This window comes from Passer montanus, unplaced genomic scaffold (genome assembly GCF_014805655.1).
Source record: "Passer montanus isolate IOZ18808 unplaced genomic scaffold, ASM1480565v1 scaffold40, whole genome shotgun sequence".
In the NCBI taxonomy this organism is placed as follows: domain Eukaryota; kingdom Metazoa; phylum Chordata; class Aves; order Passeriformes; family Passeridae; genus Passer; species Passer montanus.
In genome coordinates this window covers 1,240,323-1,255,366 of record NW_024368819.1, presented here as the reverse complement: position 1 = coordinate 1,255,366, position 15,044 = coordinate 1,240,323, and the positions used below count along the sequence as shown (strand labels likewise).

Genomic DNA, 15,044 nt, shown 5'->3' with positions numbered 1-15,044 from the left:
GGGAAAAGGGGTGAGATGCTTCCCTATGGTTTCATTATAGGTCTGAGCTGATTTAACTCTGAGGTGCTGCCAGGAGAGGTGGTCCATCCCTTCCCACACTGCCAGCCTCCAAGCCTTGTTCCACTACCAGCTCACAGGCTTCCAGCCTGCAGGAAACTCACTGCAGGGGAGAGGAGGAGAAGACTTCCATGTGGGCAGGAAAACCCTACCCTGCCCCCATGTCCTTCGTCTGCCACATTCCCTCCTGGGCTGGTTTGGGATGCCAGCTGGTTGGGAGTCAGTGGGGGTGCACAGAGGGCACAGATCCAGGGCGAGCCTCTCTCCAGAGCTGGTGAGTCAGCAGCACACAGCACAAATGTGCTTCCTCACTTCTGCACTAAAGCACAAACAAAAATAAAATATAGCAAGTGATAAAATAACTCGTGGCAGCATCAATGAAGGCACAAGAGTGTCTGTGTTTTAGCCTTCTCCCAATTACAATTCCTCTTTAAACTTTCATTTTTGAGGCCAAAGTATTCAGTGTTTGGCCTCAGTGCAAACAGATCATTAAAAAAAAAAAAAAAAGGAAACACTTCAACCTTCCAGCAGAGCAGGATGGCACTTATTTATTTCTTTCATTACAAAACCAGCCTGTGCCAAGTAAAATTGTGCTCTAAGAGCTGTTCTACCAGTCCTGAAGCACTGAGGAAGAACACAGAGCAGCCCCACCTCTGCAGCTTCCTGCAGGCCCCTGTGCATTCGCACTGGGTGGAGGATGGGCACAGGCTGGGGACCAGGTGCCAGAGTTCACCACGTCAGGGGCACAACAGAAGGAAATCCTCATCTCACAGGACCTCTCTGTTGGCCTTTGGATGATTTTGGTGGCCTCGGGACACAGACTGAAGTAAAGCACAGCAGCAGTGATGGTCTGCAGACATTGGGGGGATCCCTGGCTTTGCAGCTGGGTTAGCCAGCAGTTAACTGTTCCTTCCCCGAGCTCTGTGGAAGATATCCTTGCCTTCACATAAGCAGCTGAATTCATAAACTGAGAAGTTCATTTGAAATCTCTGGACTATAACAGTGAAATCCACAAGCCCAGACATTCAGGCTGTATAAGGAGAATGATGCACAGAAGAAAGCTTTGCCATCATATCATTAAGGACCTGCCCAAGGGAGTGGTTAAGGCATTCTTTGGTTCCAGAAAGTCACTGCAACTCAGTGGTCACTGTTGCTAAAACTTGGTGGGTCAAAGTGTGACCTGGGAGTAGGTGTTTTGATTTCAGCACAAATCGCAGAGCTGCTTGTGCACAGGAAAATGGGGCACTTCCATCTGAGCTGCTGTGGACCCAGGGAAGGGAGGCAGCAGCCATGGGCTGCAGAGGAAGGTGGCTGGCAGGGTAAGGGGAGCCTCTGGTGCACACCACGGTTTTTGGAGAGCAGCCAGCCATGTAACACTAACTTTATGCTTCCATCCAGTTACATTTCCATCAACATTTTGTCCTGACTTTTAAAGGCATGTGGAAATTCAGAAGTCTTGCAGCAGCTGGGTACCAGCACAGGAACCAGCACCCAGCAAATCCAACCAGATCCTTCTAGCCGGACCGACCTGTGGCTTTAGCTCAACCCATCCCAAATCCATCCCAAACCCACCCTCAGCAGCTCCTCCCCTGGACACCACCACCAGGAGGCTGCACGATGGACAGCCCGTTCCTGAGGAGCCCCTTTCAGCCGGCTGTGTCCCCGGGCTGGCGTCCCCCTGACGGCGCTTCCCGCGCGTTGCTTCAGCGGCAGCTCGCACAATACTGGGCTTGGTGCCACCCAAGGGGAGCACACCCAAACCCGGCCCTTCTTGCACAGGCAATCCTGCAGCAAGATCCCTGCAGCTGCGAGCTGGAGGATTTGCTGTGCCCTCCTTTGCCAGTTTGTGGGGGAAAGGCTGGAGCCAGGGGTGGCTATTCCCAGGACAAATGGCCACTGGGGCCTCGGCAGGGATGAATCTGACACGGGCCTGTCCTCTGTAGGTGCATCACAGCCCATGAACTCCTCACTCGCTGCTGCTCTCAGCTATGAGGAAGCTTCTCCTCCCTGAAACTGTGGAAATCGTGCAACAAACTGTTCCCAGTGGCCTGCCAGAGCAGCTGGCTGTCACACAGCCAAGCAGCGCTCAAGCTGTTGAACAAGATTTGTTTTCTGGAGGAGAGCGTTAGCAGTGGCTCAGAGGCAGGACTGTGCTACCATGGGGGTCACCTGTGTCCCTCCAGCACCAGCACAGGCCACCTGTGTCCTGCCTGCAGGCCAGTGGTGTGGGGGTGATGGTGGGCTAGGGCTGCTGTGGTCTTCTCAGCTGGCAGTAGGACAAATGCAGAATTAGGTGGTTTTGCCAGGCTGGTTTTGGGCTGGCCAGAGGATCCCAGCACTGAGCACAAAGGTGGGGATGAAGACAGCTGGTGGAGGAATGAGGATAACCTGCAGCTTTCCTTGCCCTGTGCATGGCCTCTCTGCGTATGGCTCCTCAGGCAACAGGTCTGAAGCAGATGAGAAGTGTTCATCCCATCTTCAATATTTGGAGGGGCCAGGATTTGGTGCTCATGGTCCATCCTAGAGGTGAGATTAGGGTGACCTGGAGGACCGTGCTGCTTGAGACCCAGCTCAGCCTTGCTGCTCTGAGCAGGGTGGTCCCAGAGGTCCCTCCTGCTCTGTGTTATTCTGGGATTTGATAATCTTGAGCAACTGTGTAGGTTAGTTCAGAGTTTCCATGTAGCAGCACCGGGAGTTGGATCAGTGAATCCAAGGGTGCAAACACCCTGGTCACCTGCCTTGGCACAAACAAGACCCTTTGGAAAATGTTGATCTCAACTGCTCTCTTGTTCCTGGACCAGAGACTGATCTTCTACCAGGCAATTTAAGATGTTGAGCCAATGGCTCCTTATGGCTACCAGGTGGTAATTTTAATATATTATCACTCAGTGGATTATCTATCACCCAGAATAGTTTTGTATTGTGCTATTCAAGGGAAACAAGGCATTCCCAGTGTAAAGGAGTGGTACCTATGGATCCTAGCAACAGGCATGTCCTTCCACCTAGTCCTTCCTGCAGCCTGGTACCAGGCAGTCTTCAGCTGAATAAAACAGGTGCTTAAAATAATTTCCCCAGGGCTCCTTCATTTATTCTCTTCTCTCCCATTCTTGTCCTTTCCCACCTTCATCGTGCCCTTGAGAATAATCCCAGGAGAAAAAGCATGGCCTCCTGGGAGCCATACAGCAGCACAGGGAAGAGGTTTCTCTGTATTTCCCACTCCGGGAGAGCAGAAGGATCCTCTGTTCTGCCTCAGACCTGTGGAGACAGAGCAAACCACTGCCTCCATCGTGCCACCCCTGCAGGTCCGAGGTGACTGAGTGGGTTTTCAATTACAGGGTGTGCCTTCCCACACTGCTCCTCCCCTCGCCTGCCGGAGCGGGACCACGTCATTACCATGAAAAGCCCCACGATCTGAACTCTCCAGGGCACAAGTAGATGCTCTCCTGTCAGGATATTCACGTTTTCCTTCTCTGGAGGACCAGCAGCTCATTACCATAGGGAGCAGCACTGCAGTGCTGGCTGCCCCTGTTCCTGGACAGCCTCTTCCTGCACAATGAAAATCAACTCTCATCAAATTATTACAGCACCTTTCATTGCCGAGGTGCTACAGCAGAAAAGATGCAGATATCAGAGGAGGATTCCAGTCATCACCACTCTTCAGCCTTTGATCAACATTAAATACCTCTGCAAACTTCATGCCACATCACAGGCTTCCCACGCGACACCGCCAGGTCTGCTTTAGTGTGACCAGAGAGGTTTGCAAATAGGATTTTTTCAAAAGTATTTTTTTAAAAAGCAAGTAGGTTGGTCTGCAGGGCTGGCTTCTTGTTCACATCTCCCCAGACAGGGGCACAAATCACAAACCCAAGTCAGATACCCACATGATGCACTCTGGACCTTGCACCTTGAGCAACAAGGACCTACCCAAACAGCCTTGAACTCTTACATGGGCAAACATGCTGTGGGGTCTTTTTCCAGCCTGCATTCACCTGCCCATCTACTCTCTTCATCCCCAGAGCAACCACCCACACAAACATCTCTGCATAAGGCCCTGACACAGTTCTTGGGACAAAAGAGCCACCCCTTCCTTACCTTCAGCCACTGATGCTCTTCAGGGCTTTACCAAAAAAAAAAAAAAGTCATATTTTTTGAAGCCTCCAGCAGGTGTCATTCAGAGAGCAAGGAGAGCCCACAGAAAGCTTGAAGCCACCCAAAACCCAAGGCACATACACACAGCCCCACCATGAGGACTGCTACCAAGGAAGGCACCTCACAACCTCCCTGAAGTGAGAAGTGCCTTACTGAGCAGAAGTCTCAGTGGTGAAGCTGTGCTGCACGTTTCCACACTGGAATAACCTGATGGGATCTGGGATGCAAGCACTGGTTCAGCTGGGACATCAGGGACACTTTGAAATCACCTTCAAAATACCTCTGAGGGTTTTCAAGGGGTTGTATTTTGTCAGGGCCACCTCTCACCATCTCCCTGCAAGGGAAGAGCCAAGCCATGGGCTGGAAGCTCAATGTCCATACAGAGCTTGTTTGGAGCCATTGCACTTTTATTGCTCCCTCCATACTGAGATAGGGAAGTCATGGAGGGAATGCTGTTTTGGAGGGAGATCTCTATCTCTGTGGTGAAGTGCACATGCCATGAGATGGAGCTGCTGCTCTGGCAAAGGTTCTTTGTGAAGCTTCAAGAGTTAGGAGATTTTTTTTTTAATCTTTCCTGAAGTCAGGGAGCCAGGGAGTCACTCACATGAGTCCTGTGCACCCTCACCAGTGCTCCCACAGCCCTGGCAGGCACCTCCTGGGGCCAAGCCCACCCCCTCTTCCCACTCCAGCCAATGTGTTTTGCCCTCTGAGACAGGACAAACACATGTTTCCCTTTGTTTCCAGCTCCACACCTAGTTTTTTTCTTTGCATCATGAAGGGCTGGCTACTCATCTGTAATTCAAAAGAAAGCAATGACTCACTAGGCTGCATCGCTTTCCAAGGCAAAGCATTTCATGCATTTCACAGGCACGCTGGCCCTAGCCCGGGTTATGAAATAACCTCTGCTGGTGGCACACATTCTCCCCATCTCCATGTCCTTTGAAAAACCAGAGGGCTGAGGCTTCCACCCTGCACTGGCTCAGAGTGCAGGATGGGATTTGTGCTTAAATCACACATTTGCATTGTGTGAGGGATGCAAATGCCATCCCCACTTTAAAACCTGGCTGGCCACACGTGGGCATTAACCCAGCTTAATTAAAAGGTAACAAAAACCTAAAGTTTCACTTTTGCCAATAGGTTTCCAATCACCAGGTGAGGGGTCTCAAAGGCAGGTGGAGCCTTGGCTGCCAGCCCCTCACATCCCAGGGGACACCATGCATGGCCCCTGGAGCTGCAGCCCTGATTTTCCCAGGAACAGCAGGGGCAGAGGGGTGTGAAGGGGCTTAAAAACAGATGAGAAATGCCTTACCTTGAATGATAAGCCAGTCTTCGCCATTTTGGGGCTACATCCTTCCTCCCCAGGCCAAAGTGGACAGTGTCTACAATAGTCTCTTCTCCCTGGGTTGGGGTGGTATTTTGATCTCTGTGTTTCCATTCCCCAGTGTCTCTCCCTGCAGCCTGCTTGATCCTGCCTGTCTTTCCCCCACAGGAGACTGGAGGCAGCGGGTCCCTCCAAATTGTGCACTTTGGGCTGGTGTGACTGAGCTGCCAAAGGAGAGAAGAAGAAACCTCACCAAGGAGGTGAAGTTCACGGGAAGCCCTTCGGTGAACTTCCAGCCAGCCCTGCGTCTGACCACTGGCAGATGACAAAACACCAGGCTTAGAAAATATCCTGTTCTTAGACCTCCAAATTATTTCTGGGTTCATATTGATATGTCCATGCACAAAGTTCCCTGTGTTTGCTTGTGGAGGATAACTCGGTGACATTTTCATCAAAGGCGTCAAAAAAAGCGAGTAATTGCTGATCCCCATTTACTGTACAATCTCAATGCTGAAAATTTGGTGGGGTTTCTTGGATGAATCCATAAGCTTTTCAGGAGAAAATCTGTAATTCTCTATGCATTATATGTTTTTACAATCTTCACTTGGAAGCAGATTTGAATTTCCACTTAAGGCTCTGAAAACCGTCCTATTGAGATACCAGCAGATAAGATCTTCACTCAGGATACCTCTGTGAAAGAGCAGCCTTTCACAGTCAGCAGCATTTTTCAAAGAATGCTCTCAATTTTCATATCTAGATATATCATCTTAGTTGAATAACCATTATTTTGCCTTGAAAAAAAGATGCGGAGCCTCTTAAGCATCATTCCATTGGAGTCCAGATTTTAATCTGCCTCCTCTAACCACAAAGAGAAAATGCACTGAGAAGGGGACCTGTGCCAGCCCTCTCTGTTTTTTTCTGGTAGTGGAGAGGGGTGAGCATCATCGTGGGTCCTGCCTCCTGCCACCTGATGGAGCACAGAGTACGGACACAGGTATTTTGTGCTCTGTCAGAGGCACATGTATGGGTTAATCTTGATCTTTTTGGGAGCACTGGATGGTTGAAACCCAAAGCCAGATTCTTAGAGCTGGTTTTATGCAGTGAACAAATCTGTACAATGGACTGAAAATGAAGGCACAATGTAAAAAAATAAAAAAAAAACCCAAAACCCACAAGCCATTTGAAGTATTTCATTAACAAAAATTCTGCTTTTATCCAAATAAAAGTTACAGTCCATTTTCCCCTATGAGTCAAAGTTCTGCTGCCTGATGGGTGATTGTGTTTGCACCCTTTTGGCACTTCATCCCAACCTACACCTTTGCACAAGTGTATTCGAAAGAGACACGTTGGTTTGAGGTTTGAAGGGAGCCAAGGGCTTGCAGCCTGCAGGGTTTTGTACACTCAACAGGGAGAAACAAATACAGAGAGCTTTGAAACAGAGCAGCTGCTGCCTCATTTCCCCACACGGAGCTGAGGTGGTGATGGCCAAGCTTGTAGAGGAGCGTGCCTTAAATGTGCCACGATTGAAATGGAATTTCTGGGAAACACACTGTGCTGGACCACAGTGACAGGGGGCTTGTTCTGCCCAAGAGGCTGTGGCACATGGCCCTGCCATACAGCTATTTTGCTGAATTGCAGCCATATTTCTGTCAGTACAAGTGATGGTCTATATGAGGGATTAATCTGACACCAGACAGTGATTCTTAATCCTTCAGTATATCATAATCTATTTACTTTGCATGCTAAGAGGATTTCAGCTTAAAAATATACAGGAAGTGATACTAGAAATGTACATAAGGTCCAGAATGCTGTTTCCTAAAATTGCAGTTTTTCATAAAAAAATATCCTCACATGGTTTTCTTGGTAAAGTCCTGTCTGTCTAGGAAAAAAAAAAGGTGTTGAATAGGGGTTGAACTGGAAATAGGCAGATGTTTCTCTTCAGGCTTCAGCCCTGTGACCATTTTCACCCTCCTCCTTCCCCACAGCATTTTGTGCTTGGCAGTGTGACATGAAAGGAGAGCTCACCAGTACAGCAGCTTCCTCAGCTGGGAGGTTCACCTGCAGACTTTTCACTGACAAAATCAAAACAGGTTTGGAACCAACGTGGGGTTTTATGTGCATTAATTGCTGCTCAAAGTGTGTGAATTAGCAGCGACTGGCTAACACAGAGGTCAGCGCAGGGAAAACCACAAACCAGTGGTTCCTTATTCAGCTATAATCACCTGTTTTCTCTGCTCCCTGCCAGGAAGGCTGCCTACAAAATAACTGTAATAAGTCGTGTTAGTGGGCACAACTTCTGAAACTTACAACAGAATTTTTAGTTATAAATTTTTAATAGTTTAAGTCATGCTCAGCTGTAATGGCTTGAGTTCCCAAAGCAGGTCCTGCACCCAAAAGAGGAGTTGCTCACCCCAGCCAGCAGCAACCCTGTCCAGCCTCTGCCCATCAAGGGTGCTCCCATCACCACCTGTCCCAGCTGCCTGCCACACGCAGGGAATCAACAGCCAAGCAGGGACACAACCCAGAGCAAATGCTCTGGTAACAGCAAATAGGTCATGGATTATTCCAGCTCCGTGAAGCAGCAGCTAAGGGCAGCCCAAGCTAGGGAATGCTCTCCCCTCTGTCCCTCCTCCTGCTCACCCCAAATCCTGGCCCTTCAGTTGCTGGCAGGAAAGCTCCAGGTGCCTTTGGAGCAGGCACTGTGCAGAGGCAGCTGCCGGCCCTGGGGCTGACCCAGCCCCAGCCCTGCAGCAGCTCCGGGCTCCAGCAGCAAGTGGGATTTTTATTTAAAAAATTAAATACTAATGGTAGCCATGCACCCAGCAGCCTTCTTGCTGGAGAGGTGAGGCACTGCCAAGTAGGCAGCTCTCTCAGAACCGGGTTGCCCTAAAAAGCTTGGCAATCCTGCTGGTGCCTGCCCCTGGAGCCGGGCACCAGGCGCCGTGCCACCTTACCTGCCATGACTCGTGCTCGGGTGGCAGTGCCTGTGCCAGCCTTCAGGTAGCCCACAGTGGGGGAAGTTTGCAACACAGGGAGGGTGCTGGGGCCCCCCAAAGCCAGGCATGACCCTTCCAGCCCGTGCTCACCCACCAACACCCACCTGGGAAGTTCTGCCCACCCTGCTGGCACTGACTGGAAAAATAATTGAAACAAACGGAGCCGAGCACTGAGGGCACAGCCACGATCTGGCAAGGTCTCCTCTTGTGCCTCCAAAACCACCTGTGCTCAGCAGCCAGCTTCAACACCATGCTCCAGGTCTGTGTGAGTGGGACAGGAAAAAGCCCAAACCTCAGTGTGGGAGTTGCTGGATAAATCACTGATCAGTGGCACCTGGTATTCCTGGTGCCCAAATCAGGGGGAAAGTGGGGGCACATGAGCATCCCTTGGAGTCCAACACCCCAGAGCAGAGCCCTGGCCCAGCCCCACTGTGGGGCACTGGATGAAGAGGTTTAGGACCACGTCACCAAAACCAAAATTCAGGCTCCTCTCTTGGCTGTGTCTCTCAGCATCACTTACTGAGTTACAGTGGAACAGTTTACAAGAATGATGAAGTGTGCATCATTTTTGTTTAAAGAGCACAGAAGGTGTGTGTCTGGGGGATTGTGTGTTGTACACCTGCTGGATCTTATCTCTCAAGTGCTCACTAAATCTGGGAGGGCAAGCCCGGTTCATTTTGTGCCCAGCACAGATTTTTTTGTTCCCCCCCCCAGCCCCAGGAGGGCTGTGATGACTTTTTTCCCTTTAAAAGGAAGAGCTTGGGGATGCATGGACTGATGCACCAGCACACGTGGCCCTCATCCAGACTGCCTGTACAGCCACACTTTGGTGATCGCAAAAGAGAACGATTATTTCATAGTAGAAGTATAGATACATATTTTAAAAATACTGACATATCTTTTATCCATATACATGCACAAAAGGAGACAACAAGGAACAGAACCACCTAAAGGAAAATCCCCTAACACTGACTCAGTCCCTCATCCCCTCCCAGAGCCCCCTGTTGCACCGATGGGTGTGGGAGGCCACCCGGGCCTCGGGGCTCTGCCACGGCCACGACCCGTGAGGGTCGCACGGGGGCTGGGGGTGGCTCCTGGGGCCGATCCCACTGTTGTCCTGCCGCAGCACCGCAGGGCCAGCCCCGCTCGCTCTGCACCAGGATGCTGGAGCGGGAATGCGGGATGTGAAACCCTCCCCAAAGCAGCGCGGGGGGCGCTGGCACCTCTCACCCCACCGCGGCCCCGCTGCCCGAGGCTGCCAGGGGACACCGGGGGTGGGGACACACGGCACAGCCCCGGAGCTTCCCGGTGCAGTGGGCACGAGTGCAGGACCGCGGGGAGGAGGCTGGGAATTTGGGTGGGAATTTGGGGCTGCATCCATGCCCCAAGCAGGGGAGCAGTGGCCCCGCGGGTCCGCGCATCCCCTGTCCTGTGCAAGTAGGAACAGCCCCAGCACCAACAGGCAGCTTCCAACAACTGAAGTGAAGGTCTGGGGGGAAAAATAGAGGGAGAGATTGTCACGAGAAAAAAATTAATCTGCCTGTCTGCTTTGGCTGGACCGCGGCCGGCAGCGGCTGAGGATGGCGCGGCCGGGAGTCGGGGCTGGAAGCGCAGGTGCTGAACCCGCACTGAGAGACAGAGGGACAGAAGGACAGAGGGACAGAGCTCCGAGCGGCCCTCGCACCCCGCCACCGGCACCCAGGCCCGCCCGTGGGTCCCGGCTTTGGCGGCCGCCGATCCTGGGGGAATTCGCGGCTCCGGGCAGCGTTGCCGGTCCCGCGAGTCCCATCGGCAGCCAATGGATCCGTAACCAATTAAGCGCCAATTAACGAAGGAGCGGGTCCCCAGCCCGCAGCTGGAGAAGCGGCGGTGATCCCCCCTCCAGAGCACTCGCAAACTCACCACACACATCCCCACCTGCTGGGACCCCCCAGGAAATACTGCCCTGCTCCTCACTCCCCCCAGGGGAGTTTTATGAGGAAGAGGAGGCAGGAGGGAGGAAGGAGGACACGACACCACTACATTTATTAGTTTAGATTTTATTGGGGCGGGCGGGAAGAAAGGAGGGGGTTGCCTTACAGTTGAAGGGGTTACGGCATCAAAAGCCACACGTACACTGTCCCTGTCCCCGCTGCGGGGCACAGCTGCCGGGAAGCGCCAGCCCGGGCGGGGGAAGCAGGAACGCGGGGCTGCAGCCCCGACCCGCCACACCGCACCGACCGACACAAGGGGCTCGAAACAACCAAAACGAAAACCAAACCAAAAAACACACTTCGAAAAGCCGTGCGCCCCCCCTCCCCAGCCCCAAACCAGAGCTGCTTATCCCTGCAACCCTCCCCCCAAAAAAATAAACCAAAACTTTTTTTGCAGCTTTGTGTTTGTTTGTTTCCTTTTATTTTTTTTTTTCCAAAAGTTTTGGGGTTTTTTGGTCTGCAGGTTGCGGATCAGCTGGGCAGCCTTTCCTCCCTCCCCCTTTGCCTCCCTTCTGGACACCTCCCTGGCTGCTTCCATGGCCCCGCACCCTCAGCCCCAGGACGGCACAGCCAAGCTTGTGCAGAGCCCTCGAGGATGGACGGAGGACATGAGGCCGGGAAAGATTATTTTTTTTTTTTTAGGGAAGAAAATCGAAATTTAAAAAGATTTTTTTTTTTTAACGTTCTGTTCCATGTTAGACTCTAGATAAATGCCAACCCAACAGCATCAACTAAAAATAATGGTGGTCACTGGAACGGACCGAGTATTTACATCATTCCCGCCGCTCCCCGCGGCAAGAGGCTGCTCAGGACTGGCGAGCCGGGGCTTCCACACCCGCAGGGCTGAGGGTCCCCGCACAAGCTGGGGGGCACTGGCAGGGCAGGAGCCAGCCTGCGCCTCTGCCCGGGGGGCAGCAGGGGACACGCTTGGCTTTTGAATTTTCTTTTTTTTTTTTTTAAACTCCTCTTCTGTTGCGTTTAAAAAAATAATAATTATAATAAACCTGGTGGAGTGGTGCAGGAAGCAAATAAATATCAGTCAGTAGAGATGGGGGCGGCAGGACCTCCCCAGGACATCGCCACTGCTAACGAAGAGGGAGGAGGAGGAGGAAGAGCCCAGAGTCCTGCCCGGGAGGCGGCGGGGAGTCCCCGGGCGGGGGTCAGTGGCAGCTTGGGGGGAAGGTGACCGGTCCCTCACAAGACCTGGAAGCGCCAGGACGCCTGGTCCTTGTAGTCAAGGCAGTCGGGGGAGTTGAAGTTGAGCTTCCAGGAGGCGGCGGCGGCAGCGGCGGGCTCCTTGTAGTCCAGGCAGTCGGAGGAGTTGAAGGGCAGCCCCGTGCCGCCGTAGCCTTGGTGGTGGTGGTGGTGGTGGTGATGGTGGTGGTGGCCCGAGCTCTGGCTCAGCGGGTGGTGGTGGTGGTGGCCCGGCACCGAGGAGGGCCCCATGGGGCTGAGCTGGTGCGGGTGGTGGTGGGAGTGCATGGGCGCCAGGTAGGAGCTGCAATCCACGCCCCCGAAGTAGGACGAGGAGGGCGGCGCGGGGTAGCCCTGGCCGTACCCCCCGCCCTGGCTGTAGGACACGGGGTAGGAGGCGGAGGCGGCCGAGGCGGCGGGGCCGGCCCGCTGCATGCAGGAGGCGGCGGCCGGCGGCAGCGGCTCGGGCACCGTCACCCCCGCGGGCGCCGCGCCGGGAGAGATGGAAGCCGGGCTCCAGATGGACGACGCCGGGGTGCTGAGAGAGGCCGGGGCGCCCACCGGGGCTGAGGAGGCCGAGCTGGAGGAGGAAGACGAGGCGGAGCTGGAGGCCGCTGCCGGCGGCGTGAACTGCCCGCTGCTCTCCGAGCCCGAGCTCTCCCGAGCGGGCGAGGATTTCTTCTTGGCCGGACGGCTCTTGGCCCCGCCGCCGCTCTGCTGCTGCTGCCGGCACTTGGCGCGGCGGTTCTTGAACCAGACCTGCCGGGAGAAAACGGGGAGCAGAGAGCGTGGTGGGGTGAGCATGGGCCCAGACAGCCCCAGAAGGGGCTCTTCAGCCTGCAGGCACCCAGCCACCCTCACCCTGGCTCCGGCTCTGCCGGCACCCACTAACACTGCGCACCCCTCACATCCCCAAATGTAATCCCACCCCTGCCCGGCTACCCGGCCACCCCACAGCCTGCCAAAAGCAAGGATGGCCAGGGTCAAAGGCTGGGGTGTCCCAGCTCGTGCACATCCCTGGCACAGTGACAAAATATGGATTTGGGGGACAGATCCTGTGTTGGGTGCTGCCTGCATATCCCACCCTCCCGGGTATCCACTGAGCAGCGCCCAAAGGGAATAACTCTGGGAAGCACCCAGGTGGTAGGGCTGCTGTACCCTGGAGCAGGTGGAGGGTGACAGAAAGATATTAATAAAAACAAAAATAATACAAGAGAATAAAAAATAAAGATACATGCTCCCTCTTTGGCTGAATGTCTCCACAGTGGGACAGACAAGCAGATAGGAGCCCACACGCCCTCCCGTCCCAAGGAAAGAGGGATGAGAGTGGATGGAGCAGCCGGTCTGAGAGCGCCAGCTGGGCTGGGGTGGTGCTGCATCCCCCATCCCACAGCGGTGCAGGATTCCCCCACGCAGCTCCGGTACCTGGACTCGGGATTCGGGCAGGTTGATCTTCAGGGCGACCTCTTCCCGCATGAAGATGTCCGGGTAGCGGGTCTTGGCAAAGAGCGCCTCCAGCACGTCCAGCTGCGAGCGGGTGAAGGTGGTGCGCTCCCGCCGCTGCTTCCGCGGGGTGGCTGCGGGACGAGCAGCACCAGGCCGGTCACGCTGGGCCCCCGCACCCCCCGGAGCCCCGGGGTCCCCGGGACAGGGCCTGACGCGTCCCCGCACACCCAGGGCTGCCGGCCCCCTCCCGCTGCGGGCAGGGCCAGGGGCACGGGGCTGGGGAAGGGTCAGGCCTGGCTCCAGCGGGAGCCACGGGGAGATTTCGTTGTGTGGAAATTAATTACTTTTTTTGGTTGCTGTTCAACTCCAAAGTTCTTTATCCTTAAAAATCCCTGGGAAAACGAAGACACCCCGGGAGCAGGGGGGAAATTCAGCTGGACCCCAATGTCCCCAGGCAGGGGTGCAGGCAAACAACCAGCCCACCACCCACCCTGAGCCGTACGGCCCCACCAGCTCCTCCAAACCCGCACGGGGGGAAGTTTCCCCTCCGCTGGCTGGAGCGTGGGGGAGCGCGGCACTCACCCGGATACCCCACGGAGGGATGCAGCAGGTCCATGGCGGGGCCCGTCAGCCCCAGCCCGTTCATGCCGTAAGGGGGCTGTTTGAGGTAAGACATCATGCTAGAAGCCGGGCAGTTTTCCTCCAAAGTCCGGCAGGAAAAAAAAAAATCAAAATCAAATCGAATGTATGGGGTGGGGAAGGGGGAAATGAAAGGGAAAAAAACTGACAAAAAAGAGTCCCCGAAAAAATCCCCAAATAACAGGCAAAAAAAAAAAAAATTAAAGCCAACGACAATTTTAAACGGAGCACAAAGTCGGCGTGAAAAGAGTTTTTTTCGTTCAGTCCTGCCGTCACCGCCACGAGGTCCTCGAGAGATAGCAGGTGAAGTGAGAGAAAAATAAAAACGAAGGAAAAAAAAAATCAAAACAACAACGAGGATCGAGAGCCAGGCGGATTTCTTCCCCGCGCGGAGGCGAGGCCGGAGCGCCTGGGGAGAGAGCGGAGAGGAGCGGGTGAGGCTTCGGCCGCCCGAGCGCTGCCCGGGGCTCCCGGGGGCTGCGCCCACCGGCGCGGGGGCTCCGCGCGGGCGGCTTCCGATTGTTAATTTTATTATTATTTTATTTTAAACGAAGGCGAGTCGCGCGCAAGTGCCGAGAGGCAACAGCGCCCGGCGATCGGGAGAGATAAAGCAATTATTTAAAAAGATAATTGGATTAGGAATCAAAAGGAGGTATCAGAGGAGGGAAGTATAATTAATTTAAAAGCGAGCAGACGGGGACGTTTTAATTAGAAATGGATAAGAGTTAAAAAGGGGAAAAGGAAAAAAGAGCGCGGCGGCAGCCGAGCGGGCGGCAGCGCGGGCAGCCGGGACGGGACGGCGGCGGGGCCGGCCCGGGGGGCTCCGGCAGGGCCGGGGGGACCCGACAGAGCGAGGCGGCAGCGCCGGGCCCGGGGCAGAGCGCCCAGACAAACGCGGAGGGAAGGGAGCAGCGGAGAGACCCCGGGCGGCCCCGTCGAGCCCCGGGGGCAGCCCCCGCTCCCTGACACGGCTCCCCCCGGCCGGGGCGAGGGGCACCCGGCCCGCGGGCGGCGGATGCCGGCGGGGTCCGCGGTGCCCCCGGAGGCCGCGGCCGGGCGCAGGTCGGGTGGCAGCGCCGGGACCCGGCGTTGCATAACTTTGTCGGGGACGCGGCGGAGCGGGCCCGTCCCGGGAGGAGAGAACGGGAAAGAGGAGGGAAATAAAAGTGGAAAAGAGAAAAGAGGGAAGAAAAAGAAAAAATCCCGAGGCAGCCCCGGCCCGGCCGCGCTCACCACCCCTGCCCACGGCGCCGCGGGCCCGCTACGCTC

The 15,044-nt window shown here is 54.7% G+C and overlaps 2 protein-coding genes and 1 long non-coding RNA gene across 3 annotated transcripts in view; 1 reads left to right on the top strand and 2 right to left on the bottom strand.

The window, feature by feature from the left end:
* Positions 1 to 4,195, top strand: part of LOC120506817 (WD repeat containing planar cell polarity effector) — a 147,871-nt gene extending 143,676 nt beyond the window's left edge. The window contains exon 19 of the mRNA XM_039718826.1: positions 1,493 to 4,195. Coding sequence (XP_039574760.1) covers positions 1,493 to 1,597 — 105 coding nt within the window. The 3' untranslated portion in view covers positions 1,598 to 4,195. The remainder of the gene's footprint in view (positions 1 to 1,492) is intronic.
* Positions 3,214 to 8,764, bottom strand: LOC120506818. The gene is made up of 3 exons (XR_005628608.1): positions 8,628 to 8,764; positions 5,516 to 5,751; positions 3,214 to 3,312 (listed from the first exon to the last, which is right to left on the bottom strand). It is a non-coding gene; the product is annotated as an uncharacterized LOC120506818 (long non-coding RNA).
* Positions 8,765 to 11,427: 2,663 nt separating this feature from the next.
* The window catches only part of OTX1 (orthodenticle homeobox 1), a 3,792-nt gene continuing 175 nt past the window's right edge, over positions 11,428 to 15,044 (bottom strand). The window contains exons 2-4 of the mRNA XM_039718970.1: positions 13,719 to 13,836; positions 13,116 to 13,267; positions 11,428 to 12,449 (exon numbers count right to left, since the gene is read on the bottom strand). Of these exons, the coding sequence (XP_039574904.1) occupies positions 11,691 to 12,449; positions 13,116 to 13,267; positions 13,719 to 13,815 (1,008 nt within the window). The 5' untranslated portion in view covers positions 13,816 to 13,836 and the 3' untranslated portion in view covers positions 11,428 to 11,690. The remainder of the gene's footprint in view (positions 12,450 to 13,115; positions 13,268 to 13,718; positions 13,837 to 15,044) is intronic.